We start from the raw sequence: 15428 nt of genomic DNA on the forward strand, positions 1-15428 counted from the left end.
TAAAAGTTGGTGAGGATAACTGTGTGAAGAGTTTTCAGGCACAGATGCTGAATAAGTGCAAGTAATTACATTTGGCTCTACAATTAATTAAGTAATTCCCACTGTATGATTGCAAAATAATGTAAGATTCTTAATGATAATATGATTAATAACTGTCAATGTCCTTGAGACATAGTTTGCTTTAATAATGTTTACTGTATAAAATATACAGTACGTATGTCATTTTTGTACTTTCTGTTTATTAAAAAGAATCAAGTTCATAGATCAATTTATACCATCTGAATCCAAATACATGTTCATTTATTACCATTGGGGTTATTATATGATGAAGGATCTAATTCTCAAATTTTAAAAACTGTTTTACTTTAAAGTGCAACCATACATCTGTGTTGTGTTTCTTTTATATTCATTCATTCATTCATAATCATTTATCATTTAATTATTTATTCCATTTAATCATATAATTGTTTATAACAATCATTTAAGCCATTTATATACTTATTTAATTGATTTTTTTCCATTGTTGTTTTACGACTGTGTGTTTCAAGGGCTGTTTCTCTACAGGAATAACCATATTTATGGTTCACTTTCTTGTTTAGTTCCTGTTTTCCCTTGTTCCCTTGTCCACCTTGTTTGTTATCATGGTTTCTCATGGTTACAGTACCTAAACTTAAAATACAGTAAATTAAGCATAATTACCATCATGGTTTCTCATGGTTACAGTACTTAAACTTAAAATACAGTAAATTAAGCATAATTCTCATCAAATAGACATTTTTTGAATTTCAATCAGTTATTAAGCCGGCCTGTTAACTAGTTCGTTTTGCATCATTTATTTGTAAATACTTGGTTTGACATTTTGCAATTTTAAATGTGACTAAAAGTGTCCAAATAAGGCTATGAAGATAATTTCTGCAATATTAAGCTAACACCAAGTGAAGGAAAGTTTTTGTCTAGTTTCTAAACGACTGATACATCCATACGTCTCTCCAGAACAGGTTTGAGTGAGGAATATGGGTGTGGAGAATCACAGCCCAGTAGTTGACGTGTAGATGATTCCCAATCCCGCCCGATCTCCAGCCTGCTGCACACACACGGATACTGTCTGTCTGTCCGGCAGGCCCAGTCCACAGCCCTCTTCACTGCCTCCCAGTACCTCGGTCTGAACGGAGATGAGCAGAAAGTCATGGATCCAAAAATACAGGAGTCCATCACTACACCACATGAGGACGTGTGCTGGTACCTGGGCTCCTGGGACTCTTTTAGTCGGAGGAGAGACTCGAGCAGCCGTCCCACTTCCAGCTTCTTCACCCGGATCAGCTGCAGAACCAGCAGAGTCGCCATCAGCCTCAGAATTTCAGCATGAGCCTTCACACCTGACAGACAAAACATGTCACTGATTAACTGATTCTGACTCACAAACTGTGTCTGAAAAATAGAGATCTGATTATTTTAAGCTATTTTCAGATTTAGCCTGATGCATTTTGTACTTGGGAAAGCACTTTCTCATTCTAGCAGGCTCTACTATGATTGGCACACAGATGTTTCTCTCAGTCTGTCTGGAAACAGTTGTGTTCACAAGGCACATATGGCACCTAAATGGCACAGCTGTCTAAATGGGCAGTCCTTGCTGAGAATAAGCTGCAATATTGTCCAGACCAGTAACAGGCATGTAAAAATTCTTCTTACCAAAAGAACGGATGCCTTTCTCCTGAAGGAAGACATTTGCGAAAAAGTCTACGTCCAGGTTGAGGAAGCTGCTCAGCCTGTCAGTGCACTCCCAGTACCCATCCTATATCCAAACACATCCCATATGTTCATATTTCCTCACACATTTACATACTGTATACAATCTAGTGTATTAAATCATGTATAAACACCTCATGCTGAAATTCAAACAGCTCATTCCAGGCCACTGTGTCCGGTCTCCTTATCGGTTTTCCCGGAAGCGACAGATCCATATTATCTCTACGCATAGGCATGCCTTTGGTTCCAGCATAATAAGAAATGAGACATACGTTTGACAAATGTTTTTAATCCATCTGAACATTGATCAGATATAGAAACTCATCATTGTGAGTGTACTTACCAGGTGCAGAAAACACAAGGTGTTTTTGTTGTTGCTGAGATGCTCCAAAGCTAAAAACTGAGAAACCAGAAGACTGTTCAGGCTCAGCTGCCTTTTGCAGGACACCAGTAGTGCCACCAAATACATTGGCAGTTGTCATGCCAATAGCAAACTCAGGAACTGTAGGTTGACCAAAGAGAGCAGAAGGAGCAGGAAGAGGGGGAGCCGGGAAGGAAGCGGCACTGTGTGTAGCTATCTGAGAAAGGATAGAAAGAGGAGACAATGATATAAAAATGAGACAAAGAACAGAAAGCTGCTTTTACTTCATCTCAACATTGAACACAGATGAAATCTCATCAATGTAAGTCAACTTACCAGCTTTAGAAGACAGAGCAGCTATTTGTTGTCGTAGTTTTTGTCGTGCATTTTGCTGCTGTTCCAGAGATGCTCCAAAGAGTCCAGTGGCTGAGGAACCAAAACCCAAAGGCCCATTTGTACTTTGGAGGAAACCACCAAAGCCACCAGATTCAGGGAGAGAAGGTGGTGCAGACAACACAGGTTGATCAAAGACAATGGGGCTACCAGCCCTGCGCCTCCTGGAAAAAGATGTACACGACCTGCGAGAACTAGCAGGTGGGGGATCAGGACTTGGAGTCATGGACATGGATGGCTGATATGCGAGTTGAGGAGGATGAGGAGGATCTGTAAAGAGAGTACGTGTTGAGGTGTCAAGCTCCCTGTAGATCTCTGTGTCCCAGGAAAAGGTAGAACTCATGGGGCAAATTACTGGAGTCCTTTCTTTCTGGGAATGAAGTCCATAGTCTATGTATTCCCCTGATTCAGATCTACTAAAATAAGAGCGAGAAGGTTCTGATGAAAAAAGCTGGGTGGCAGGGGAAATGAGATGGCTGTCATTCGAGGAGCCAGTTCTAGACATCATGGCATCAAAAGAAGGATGAGAAGAAATCCATTGAATCTTGGAAAGAGGTTCCATTAAGTCTTGATGGAGACTACGACTGCAAGGAGGACGAAGAGCATCCACTGAGGCACCTATGGTAGTCGTGCCTGTCTGGGAAACAAGGCTGTAATCTAGGAGAGATTCGACTGCCTCATAGTTAAAGGGAAAGTCAAAGAGAGCAGAACCTGAAGGACAGCAGGGGCTACTGGAGCTAGGAAGAGAAACGCAAGCTTTAGATATTTGTCCCATTAAATCAGACCCATAGCCACCCTCTGAATCATCATCATCATCATCAAAATCGGCTGTTCCACGAGCACAACCGAGGAGTTCTTCAGATGTGGAGCTATAGCAGCATTCCATCAACTGAAAACAAAAACAAAATTCAAAATCATTGTTGCAAATACTGAAGAGCTGAATACCGAACAATGTCAACTTTTATCACTACATGACAACAGATTTAATAGATCCTTTTTTTGTTAACCATACTTCATCCTCTTCAGCACTGCTAATATGCACAGCCTTCAGCTTCTCTTCAGTCCAGCCCATATATGGCAAAATATCCACATCTTCCTCTGATATGATTTTAGGAATATCTGTGAATCCGGTGTCAAGCTCATTCTGCTCCTGCAAAGAGCCAATGATGTTATTAGTTGGTATTTTTAATTGTCATTCAGTTTAAAATGATTCACAGAAATTAATTTCTGGCATATTATACTTATAAGTACTTTGATTCTACCTTTTTGTGCAAAATAAGTGATTTCCTGTGTGTACAGATGTGTATATTTTCTTTATTTCTTTATTCTATAAACACTTTATTTGTGTGTAAACTATTTATTATAATCGCATGACTTACTAGATACAAAACATTAAAATATTTTTTAGATACTGTATATACAGTATCTCAAAAAATAAAAAAAAAAGAAGTTTTTGTTACAATTCAAAAAGGAAAACTCTCATATAGTCTACATTCATTACATTTAAAGTAAAACATTTTAAAAGTTTTTTTGTTTTAATTTAGATTATAAGAGCTTACAGCTCATGAAAGTCAAAAATCCAGTATCTCAAAATATTAGAATATTTACATCTGAGGTTCATTAAATGACCATCCCTACCATCTTATGTTCTTTGAAACCACAATAATGGGGAAGACTGCTGACTTGGCAATGGTCCAGAAGACAATCATAAACACCCTCCACAAAGAGGGTAATTGAAATGTTTTACTTTACATGTAATGAATCTAGAATACATGGAAGTTTCACTTTATGAAATAAGTAAAAAAAAAAAAAAAAAAACCTTTTTCATGATATTCTAATTTTTTGAGATGGACCTGTATATTGGCATTGAAAATCAGTCAACCACTAACCAAGCTACAAATGTTTTATTTCTGAGGATAACAATACGCTACTTAATACAGATTTGCCATTAATTCTGAAACTGGATGTTTATTTTTCATTATGTTTAGTATTGGTGACCTAAACACACAATCCTTATTAGCAGCAATCATACCCTCTCTTCAATGGCGACAAAGCTTGTGAACTGGGACAAGATGGAGAACTCTTTACTGAGCTCAATGATGTAGGACTTCATCTCTGCTTTCTTCCCCTGATAAAGAGATAAAAGACAGCAAGTCAAGTTTTTCTGTTAGCAAATCTGCCAGTTATATAAAAAATATCATCACGCAGCCAAATACTGTACCTCGTGTTCTGCCTCACTGTTAGCTAGAATGCCATCTTCATAGTCTCTGATGATTGCTCTTGCTGTTAACTTGTGAAGGAACTACACACACACACACACACACACACACACACACACACACACACACACACACACACACATACACACACACAGACTCTTCAAATGCCTGATAAACAATCAATGGTGTTTCAGATTATATGATTATAAGTATTTAAGATGTTCACTCACAGTTCCCTTTGTCTTTTGTAGTTCTGTGGTGGAAACCATTGTTTTGATCTCTTGTCCACTCAAATCAGCAAACAGTGTGGCCTAAATGAGTAAATATTACACAATTCAAAACAATAAATAAACACAAATAACTGGGAATTTCATCTAAAAATCTATCCTAATATTTGACAGTTATTTTAAATCTTGACAAATCTTGATAGTTGATAGTTATCTTAATAATTTAAAATAACTAAGCCATGTTTGCACACTGCTGGTTACTAAATTAAAAATTAAGTTTTTTTTAAAATGAAGTTTTTTATTTTATTTTATTCATTAATTAAATGCACCAATCAGGGGACTGGAACTGGGACGAATTTACATAAAATATTTCCAAACACCACCGCATGCCACTGGCACAAATACAAAAGTAATCTGTATTACTGTAAAAAATATCAGTATTTACCAACAGTACATATATTTTTATTGTATCAATACATTCTTGATACATCTACATTCAGTGTTAATTTTTCATTTAACATTTTTCAGTGATTATGCAAATGTTGATTCAGAGTTTTGAATCAATTAATCTGAAGTGATTCACAACAATGAAAACATACCAACTCTATCTGCAACACTGAAGAAACAATAAAATTACCAATTAATTCATGATGTTGCCTATTTTGTTGTTGTTTTTGAATATTCAATATATGACCCATTCCTAATAACAACTACAAAAAGTAACAATGGAGCTTTTAACTTAAGCCTGTCTACCTGAGTGCAGTGTGGCACAAATCCGTATAGGAGCGTGTGACAGTCACTGAAGAGAGCGTGAAGCTGTGAGGGGGCTTGAACAGGAGGGGGCGCTGTGGGATTAAACTGCTGCCACTTCACTGCCACTGATCTGCAGCCTAGAGACTCCATACGCTGAACCTGAGCCCGCACCTGAAATTACCCACAAATCTCTTCAACACAAGCCTCAGACTCAAGCCTGGCCCATATTGGAAAGATATTATTTCCTTTTAAGTTAATAAAAAAACACAATAAAGAGTGTGATTCACCTTCTCTGTCCAAGTGTGTTTCATCTTTGTGTCAAAAAATTCATATGTTCCTCCACCCGCCTGAGCCAAAGCTCTGAGCATATGACGATTAGCTGTCAAGCTAGACAAACACAAAGACAGCCAAACTGCACGTTTAGAAATTCAGTGTAAAAGAAGGAGAAAAATAAAGAGATTTGTTTAAAGGCAGACCTGAGTCCGCAGGTGAAGAGGCGCGTGTGGGGAGTTTTCTCGGACCAACTGTAGGGTCAGAGGCTGGTTCTGAACATGTCCATCAGAGAGCAGCAGGATGTTCCTCACGCCCCGGCAGGGAGGCAGCAGACTCAGGCTCCGGAGAGGCCGCCACAGATCAGTGCTGCCACCAGAGCCGCCACACGACTGAAGAGAGGAGAAATGCAATGATACGCAAAGAAACCGAGTTGCAGAACCATCTTTAACCATTTGTAAACATTACTCACCATAATAAATTTTCTGGCTTCTTCAGATGCCTCATCTAAACCCACTGGGGCAGGGAAAGCTTCCCTGTAATCTGTAAAAACACACATTTTACCCATAATGCTTCATGTTGCATCACGAAAATAAGAGGGATATAAAAATGTCCACATGTCCATCAATAAAACAGTATCAGACAGTTTCAGTGAGCTCTAACCAGTGCTGAAAGAGATGATGTTGATCTTCAGTGAGCGGTCCAGAGATTTGAGGACTTGAAGGGCAATCCTGCGGGCGTTCAGCATGGTGTCTCCCTGCATGGACCTGGAGGAGTCCAGAAGAATGACCACATCGCTCACATTGGATGGACCTCCAGAGCCAGACACCCCGCTTGACTTAAAGTCTGGATAAAACACCAGCATGCAGGCCTGCAGGGATCAGATCTGTATCAGTGTTCATTTTTGTCAGGGTCCGTAAGATGGAAAGTGGCATTTTTTTGTGTGCAATAAACGTGACAGACAGGCAAACAGATTTGATGAATCATTTCTTTACTTGACTATCTTTATCCGGATGATTCTCGACCCACATTCTGGGCATGTGGATATTAGAAAGACTGAAGGACACCTGTAACCCTTCAGATCCCAGAGTCTGTCCCGGTAATGTGCTGATCACTGCCTTGCAGTCTGTCCTCTGAACAGGAAAAATAATAATGCTGTTGATATAGGCTACTTCAAAAGTATTTTAGTAAGACAATGCACCAAAATGAATTGATAACCTTGGTTTTGATGCCGTGTGAAGAGCTTAGGTTGATGATCTCATAAGGCATTTCAATGGACATAGACAGAGAAAACTCCCTGAAGACAGAGAATAAAAATGAAACCGAGTTACAACAACGCTGTGCCTTATTTAGTGACCATCCACAGTTCAACTAGACCAGCTGCTACTGTACATAAAGCATGATGTTATAAAGGTTAAAGGTTAAACGATGTAACGTGGTTTGCTACATTGAATATTCAGCTTCTATATTGTTAGTCATTAGCATGTGCAATTAATTTTTAGTGAATCTTTTCTCCAGTATTTTAGATCTTCACCCTTCTGACTGAAGCTCTGTCACACCAATCTTTTCAACAGTGGCCTGAAATAAAACACAACTGTCAGTCAAAATGCTAACAATCAGCAGGCCACATCCAGCAGGATCTGAAATACAATAAGAAAACAGTGTCATACCTGAGTTGTCTGATAAAGGGCGGCTCTCTGTTGCCATGGTGCCACGCTGCCAGACAGTGAGAAGACTATAGAGCCTGATCTGACCACCAGCTCAGTGATGAACGTCACCTTGATCAAAACTGTGGCTCCAGGAGGAAGATTCCCCACACTGATAGTAAATACATCCTGCCTCACATAAACACATGACCTTACAGAACCCTTCTGAATGATACATTATCACTCACACTTGAGCTCCAGCTCAGTTACAGTAACTCACAGGTGCATCCTGGTCCATCAGGTAGGCTCCATGACCTTTCTCTATGGCTTGCTTGTACTCCTTACGAGCCTGCTCCTTTTCCTTTACCTACAGGTCAGAAACAGACTTTGTAAATTGATGAAAAAGATGTTTAAAGAGTACAGGCTGCATTTGACAAATTCTGAACGACTCGCACCTTTCCAATGACATGTTTTCCATTGATAAAGGCTTCAAATCCACACACTGCTGCCGTCTCTTCCAGTGGAAAGACATACTTTGCTTCAATGGGAACAGCACTCTGGTTTGTGTAGGTCTGAAATATGATGACCTGGTGGAAATAGATGAAATTGATGTTGCAGTTTGAAATTATATATTTCAGTGTTTGGATGTGGGATTTTCAGGTTAGATTCTGTCTTTTATTTTGTTAATGCTTTTGCTTTTTATTTCTTGTTTTTGTTCCCATGGTCTTGATTGTGTCCATCGCTGCCTTGTTCTAGCTTTACTTTATTAGCGTTTTCGTTTATTGTGTAGTTCTTTTGGTTTACTTTGGAATTCATCATTTGTATCATACCTGACACAGCAGGTCCATCAGCTTGCACCTCACATTGACAGCGTGTAGAGGAAGTTTCTGACCACTGCTGTCCAGCAAACCTGCGTTCATCTCCTCCAGAGGATTCTTAATGGACTCCAAACCCTCACTGTCATCACTGGACACTAAAGAAACACAATGGCACAAAACCACTGATGAATTTAAAAACATACATTTTAGCATATTATTCAGATTTAAATTAATTTGATAAAAAAATGTAATAGATTTGACAGCGCTACTTAAAACGGATTCCTCCACATATAAAAGCTGGTCTCTCAGCATGTCCTGTTCACTAGATATTACTCACAGATATCAGGTGTTGTGTCGGTGAGCTGTGTGTTGATTTGAGGCTGGAACTCTTTTAACTCATCTCCCGCCAGACTATACTGCACCACATACTTCAGTCTGATCTGCTCTGTGTTATAGACGACAAACTCATCATCCTGTCAAATATAAACACACACACACAAATGCAAGAGTCACATCAGATCCCAAAAACAGAAGCAGAATATTTAAGTACACAGAAAATGAGTAAGAAAAGCACCTCAAATTCAGAGAGTCTGTTGGGAGAGCGTTGGACTCCATGTACACTGTGGTAGCCGTCAGGAGCACAAGTCAGCGTGGTGTCTTTCTTCAGCAGGTCCTTACATCGACCCAACGCCACTTCACACACCAACAGCAGCCGAGAGCCGTCAGTCACACTGGGCTTGGAGTATTTCACACTAGTCCTTTAACACAGAGCACAAACGTACTGACTGGCTAAAATCTCCAGTTGTCATTATGATAATGGATCCACATTATTAATAAATCTGTTATATTAAGAGATGACTGAGTAATGCTAAAAACCACTGACTTCACAGAGTCACTGAAGTAGATTCCTCCTCCAAGATTCCCGATATCCGTCCTCTCAATTCCATGCTGTTCGACTCCAACCCTGGGCAGCAGCAGACCTCTATAAAGAATGTTTGAAAATGTTTATTCAGTTAATTCCATGATAATCAATCAAATTAATGACAATTAATCATATACATATCAGCTTTTTCTTAGAAAAGCTCAAAAATGAAGAAAATACATTATTATTGCACAAGAATAAATTACTGAATAGACATTACAAAAAGTAACTTAAATCCATCTATAGTCAGATATTCGATTTTTTGTTTTTCAGGATTGGTCAACATGGTATTTTTGTATTCCTTATTTCCTTGATTGTTACATTAAGATTCAGCACTCACTTAAAGTTAATATTTAAATAAATGATTTATTAATAACTCTCACCGTGACAGTATTCCAACAAAACTGCTGGGACTAGTGGAGTGTAGGAGGGGTTTAATGTTGCCTAAATCCTCCCTAAACAACTGAAGCTCCACTCCTCGGGTGACATGCAGTATCTGCTGAATCTGAAAAGGCCTGTAGTGCAAATAAGGTTAACATAATGTTCTGAAATATATTCATGTTTGAACTTCAGACCACAATCATGTTTACCCGTCCTTAAGCAGTTGAGAGACAACATGAAACTCAGGGTTTTGTGGTGGAACAACCTCAATGCTGCACGTCAGAGCTCGATATTTTCCCAGAGACGAGGGTGAGGGGCTTCCCAGAGTGGCCTCACTCACATTTACAATATCTCTGATCAGCTGGAGACCACAGAAGAGTTAAAAGAGCGAAAAGGTCAGATCTGCACTGCTGAATTCAAAAGCAAAATTCAATCCTCAAATGTAAAGGAATTCAGCAGCTAATTCAGTATCTGTTTGACTTTCATTTATTTAAACTAAGCATTGTATTACAATTTAAAAAAATCTATTAGTTTGTAACGATCTATCTACATAACTGACAATCATTTTTAATAATACTGAGAATTACAACAACAACAACAACAAAAAAAACTAAAAGTAAAACCATCCAGAAATGAAAGTATAAAGCAAAATAGCTAAAGAAATATAATAATTTTATACTATAATTGATGTATGTGATACCTGACAAAGGTCCAGTTTCTGAGACACAAGCTTGTGTTTGGAAGGAGGGTCGATCATTCTGAGGGGCAGAAGAGTGTTGACCTCCTCCAGCAGGGCTTTGACTTCATCCTCTTTCTCAGTCTTTTGTGCCTGCAGTAACAATCCCTCCACCCTGCTCACCTGCAGCAGACAGAGCCAATAAACACACCGGAACAGTTAAACACAGCAGATTCCTGTCAGCTTCTCCACTGCACTGTGTGTGATTATCTAAGCTCATTCTCACGTCATTGAGGCTGATTCTGGAGACAGGGACTGTCAGGATGTTATTAAGCGAACCGAGAGCTTCAGTCCAAACCAGCTCCACAAAGACACCAACTTCCTGTGACAATGTGCTGCAGTTCAGCTTCTCTTCCAACAGCAGCTGCCAATCAAAAGAGTGAGCAATTACTTCACACCCATTAGTCACATCTTATACGGATATCAAATGAATAAAAACAGATCTGCGTTGTGTTTATCTAACCTGCTGCAGGCTGTAGGATGCCAAGCGCTCAACCTCAGGGGAAAGTGTGTGTGTCTTTCTGTATCCCTCTGTCTCCATCTCCTTCATCAGCTGCAGATAAGCTTCCACAGCATCTTCAGACGTAACACAGAACACAAGCTTGTCCTGAACCACTGCGGTCTATAGCGAGAGAGAGAGAGAGAGTCCATCACCGTCACCACAAGACAAATTCAGCACCTCCGTCACCATCTATGATTCCACAGATAACAACATTAATGATGATCAAACCTCAGCTTCACGCAAGACTGAACACAACACACGATACTGCTGGCCTGCTCGGCCTTTGGCACTCTGCAGCTCCAGAACAGACAAAGTCTTGGGTTTGACCTGAAACACACAATCAAACACCTGCAGACATGAAAACACTTACAAACAGATGTGGGCGCTAATAGAATCAGCTCTAGAATGGGTTAAAGGGGTCACCATGCATTTTTCACTATTTATTTTATTTTCCCCTTAATGTCCAGTAATAGTTTCATTGTGAATTATGCATGAAGTAACTCACCCTCTCAAAAACTGAATACTTGGCCACCTGAAAATATGCAGGAAATTCAGGCAGGTCATGGTCGCCTTCTTTGTAAACTCTGTGTTGAGTGAAGGGAAAAGATGCAGCCAGGTAAACAAGCACATCTAAACAGAACAAATGCTGTAGAAACTGATTAACCAAAAAAAAAAAAAAACTGTGATAAACAGTGATAAAAAACAAGAGCGCACCTGAACCTTCCAGGACGGGGTCCACTCTTCTGTAGAATCTCAGCTTTAGTCTTTGGGAGTTCAGGGTGACCTTTGAACTTCTCTTTTCCTAGTATGTGTGTTGACACTTTCAACGCTTTGTGGTGAAAAACAGCATTATGTCAACAGTGCCACGAAAATACATGGTTTAATCTCACTTAATACTTTTGTAACCCAAATATAAGGTCAAATACATTTCTCACCAAAAATGCACTGCAGAAACTACATAGATAACAGATGCACTGTTAGCAAATAAAGCTAATGTGGCTGTGACACTTCCATCTGTTCTGTCACTCCACACTTTAACATCAGATGCAAGTAAACCGTAGTTACAGTATCACTTCAGACAAACATCTGTTCTAACAAAGAAAGTTTGAGAATTCCTTAAATGAGGTACAAGAAACTCCTACCTGAAGGAGGGAGGAATTCAGAGCCGGGATATGGCAGCTGTGGGGTCAAACTATGCTCCGTCAAAGGCAGGAGATGCCCTTGGTCCAGACAGCTCCACACATACTGCGTCCCGACCACTGGGACCTGCAGCTTCTGGACGCTGCGCTGCCGGTTAACGCTCAGATCATTCACACTGCTAGTGACTACAAAAGAGCACTGGAGGAGATAAACCGAGGTCAGAAGAGACACTGCAGCTCTTCAGAGACTCAATAGGACCACTGATCACTTCTTACTTATTTTAAGCATTATAAAGCATAAAGTGCCAGTTGATTTGTGGGCATGATTACAAAATGTTAAATAGTCGTATAAAAATTGTCACACTTGTACTCTTAGCATAGGAAATTAATGGGAAATACAAAAAAAAAAAAAACCCATCAAAATACAGAGGGGGATACAATCTACAAATTAGTTATTATGCAGAAAAAAGCAGTATTACACATGGTTTGCTTTATTTCTTTCCACAATATGGCACTAATCTACCTGTAGTCATTGGATTATAAATGTTGCTGCGTTATGTTAAACTATTTAAAGTTAACAGTATCAGAGGGTTCAACAAACCAAATGTCTGTAAACTGAGTATAGTGTATTCTTCAGAAGTGGGACAAAACAGGGTGCAAAATTGAAAAAATAAAACCTTGCACTCAGACAAATTAAACTACATTTATATGTACTAAGCTACTGAGATATGCACAAAATTTGCTTTTTTTTAAATTATTTTTTTGTACCTTGGACTGTGTAATATAATTTAAACTTTATCTCTAACAGCATTCAAGATGTTTTTAACATTTCAAAACACATTCTCATGTTAGCAGACAGATCACACTTTCACATGTGACCAACAATTCCACAACAAAAAAAAAAAATAAAAATTAAAAAAAAACAAAACATACAAATCAAACAACTGACAAAAAACATATCATGAAGCTAAATTAAAAATCAATTTAACTAAATTAACTATCAAATAGGCTACATTGAATCAGTCAATATCTCTATTAAAACAAACACACCAAACAGTGAGTATGCTATTGTTTGTAAAGCTTTTATTCAAGAGTCACATTTAAGTATTTTGATGTATCATTGAAACACAAAATCTTATGGTGGTGACATCTGAGTGTGTTGACAAATTTGGTATTTCTTTCACAAAACCAATGCAGTTCATGTAGTGGCCATTTTATTTTTTTCTGTTGATGCTAGATGCTAACGGAACCTGCTTTAGGAGAATAAAATAATTAAATATTTCAAATAATTTCCTCAGAAACTGGAAGATGGTGTTGACATATTATGGTTGTGCCAAAGGAAATATTAACATTAGGATTTAAAATATTCTAAAACTATAAAACTTAGCAGACCGTGTCTTAGCAGACAGTGTTGACAAAAAGTGGGGATGCAACTTTAAAATCTTATGAAACATGCATGTGTCATTAAAAAAACAACAAGCTCTTTTTCATCATAAAAAAACCCAAACATTTTTATCAATTTTTTTTTTTTTTTTTTTTTTTTTTGCATATGAATGATTGAAGCCCTCTCTGTGGACACACTGTTTTAGATGTAGTGAGAGGACATTAAGAAACATAGATTTGGTATAATAATAAGAAAATTAATTTGAAGGTGATAATTGTGTTAAATTGATTCTATTATTAATCCCTCAAGACAATTAAAATGTAAAATATTTTTATTTTTAAACCTAATAGCAGTTACCCTTGTTGGACCTGTTTTGTCCCATGTCTCAAGCTCAGAAAAAGAAGATAAAAGAGTAAGAATAAAAAATGAACAGGAACCTCTTTGTTGATGACATATGAGATGTTTCCTCCATTCTCCAGAAGAGCTAATCTCAGTTTATTCTTCTCTTTAAAAGGCAGGTTCTTCACATCTAACACCACAGTACAGTTTTCAAACACTGTCATGGTGCCAGCGCGTCTGAACATTTAGAGAAATGCGAAAGAACAAAGAAAAACTGCGATGAATCCTTCAGTAAATACAGCAATCACACTGACACTTTGAAAATAATAATAGCATGTTTCTCATTGGCGTATCAACACAACACATGTTTGAGTAAACACATTGACTATTCATTAAATGAATCAGGCTTTATGCGCAATGCCAATACTTTTATTGGCACGTGCACAAAACATGATACATTTCTCAAGTTGCAATCTTTCTCTTTATAGAAAGTAGTTACACAGTCAGACAATAATCAAATCCTGCTGCAGTATTTATTTATTTTTTGCTAGTGTTGTGTCATTAGCAGACAGAAGAGTATCTTACCGCGGACAAAGTCAGAGTCGAGTGACACGTTTATGTTTTGAGAAAATACTGTTAATAAAGACGTAAATAATCTGCAGTGTAAAGTGCTTCCTTACTCGTGAGAAGCGGTGACTCGTACATACAGTAAAGACACGCCTCCATTCCGCCCTGAGGGAAAATCCAAAAACATTAGACGAGCCCCATCCACTGGTCTAAACCGTCCTTGCACAAATTACCACGATTTACAGAAGATTTACGTGGTAATCTTGATGATTAGAGTTTACAAAAAAACATAAAAAAAGTAAAAAAAAGTGAAAAAAGTAAAAGTGAGGTGCTCTGCATTTAGAGGGTCATGAAACCCCAGACTACTTTTTCTGAGATTTTAGCAGAGGTGTTTGTGTTGCACATCATAGAAGACAATGATAGCATCCGATAATTTTAACTGTTGGAGAAAACTGGTTAATTGTAAGCTTTTTCGCTCCTTACAAGGGCCGGTTTTACGCTTCATCAAAAGGTTGCTTCATTTTAGTCTAAAGTCTCCATCGTTATACAGTACTAAGACTTTAGACCTATACAAATCAGGGAATGAGCATCACCTGCTGGCCGGAATAAAAATAGCTCCAGCAGCAAGCTAGTTCTCATGCATGAAGCAAGCATGCTTAGGCTTCCATTTACCAAATTGTATGCTGCAAACACTGTTTGCAAATCAATATTTATATGCGAATAAAAGCCTGTATCTTTTAAATTTAGGTACTGTTTACTCAAATATACAGGATGGAATCTACCCAAACAAATTGAGTGCAAACTGTTACCTCAATTTAATTGAGTAGATTCTATAGGTTTGCTTTTACAGTGTTGGGGAATGTATAAAATCCCTTCCATGTAAATACATTACAATCCCAAAATCTAACAAGAGTTGACTTAATAAGCATTGACTTAATAATAAGTACAACACATAGAAGGTATAAAAGGTAGAAGGTAGGAATAGAAGCAACAACATATTGGTGCACTTAAAACATACATTTAGC

The 15428-nt window shown here is 38.2% G+C and overlaps 1 protein-coding gene across 1 annotated transcript; it reads right to left on the reverse strand.

Moving 5' to 3' along the window:
- Nucleotides 1-507: 507 nt before the first annotated feature.
- parp4 (poly (ADP-ribose) polymerase family, member 4) lies at nucleotides 508-14581 on the reverse strand. The gene is given in 38 exon segments (XM_042731386.1): nucleotides 508-664; nucleotides 727-1162; nucleotides 1244-1376; nucleotides 1690-1792; nucleotides 1881-1984; nucleotides 2090-2324; nucleotides 2444-3389; nucleotides 3513-3650; nucleotides 4533-4628; nucleotides 4722-4802; nucleotides 4950-5030; nucleotides 5700-5870; nucleotides 5987-6086; nucleotides 6176-6205; nucleotides 6207-6361; nucleotides 6442-6512; nucleotides 6633-6840; nucleotides 6965-7102; nucleotides 7188-7266; nucleotides 7504-7547; nucleotides 7640-7804; nucleotides 7896-7982; nucleotides 8071-8202; nucleotides 8446-8588; nucleotides 8771-8906; nucleotides 9008-9191; nucleotides 9317-9415; nucleotides 9739-9870; nucleotides 9946-10097; nucleotides 10437-10595; nucleotides 10699-10836; nucleotides 10936-11094; nucleotides 11203-11301; nucleotides 11480-11558; nucleotides 11689-11803; nucleotides 12117-12312; nucleotides 13935-14073; nucleotides 14422-14581. Coding segments are annotated over 32 exon segments (4722 nt in total). The 5' UTR covers nucleotides 14061-14073; nucleotides 14422-14581; the 3' UTR covers nucleotides 508-664; nucleotides 727-1162; nucleotides 1244-1376; nucleotides 1690-1792; nucleotides 1881-1984; nucleotides 2090-2241.
- Between the last annotated feature and the right edge of the window lie 847 nt (nucleotides 14582-15428).

Source organism: Cyprinus carpio, chromosome B9 (genome assembly GCF_018340385.1).
Source record: "Cyprinus carpio isolate SPL01 chromosome B9, ASM1834038v1, whole genome shotgun sequence".
Classification (NCBI taxonomy): domain Eukaryota; kingdom Metazoa; phylum Chordata; class Actinopteri; order Cypriniformes; family Cyprinidae; genus Cyprinus; species Cyprinus carpio.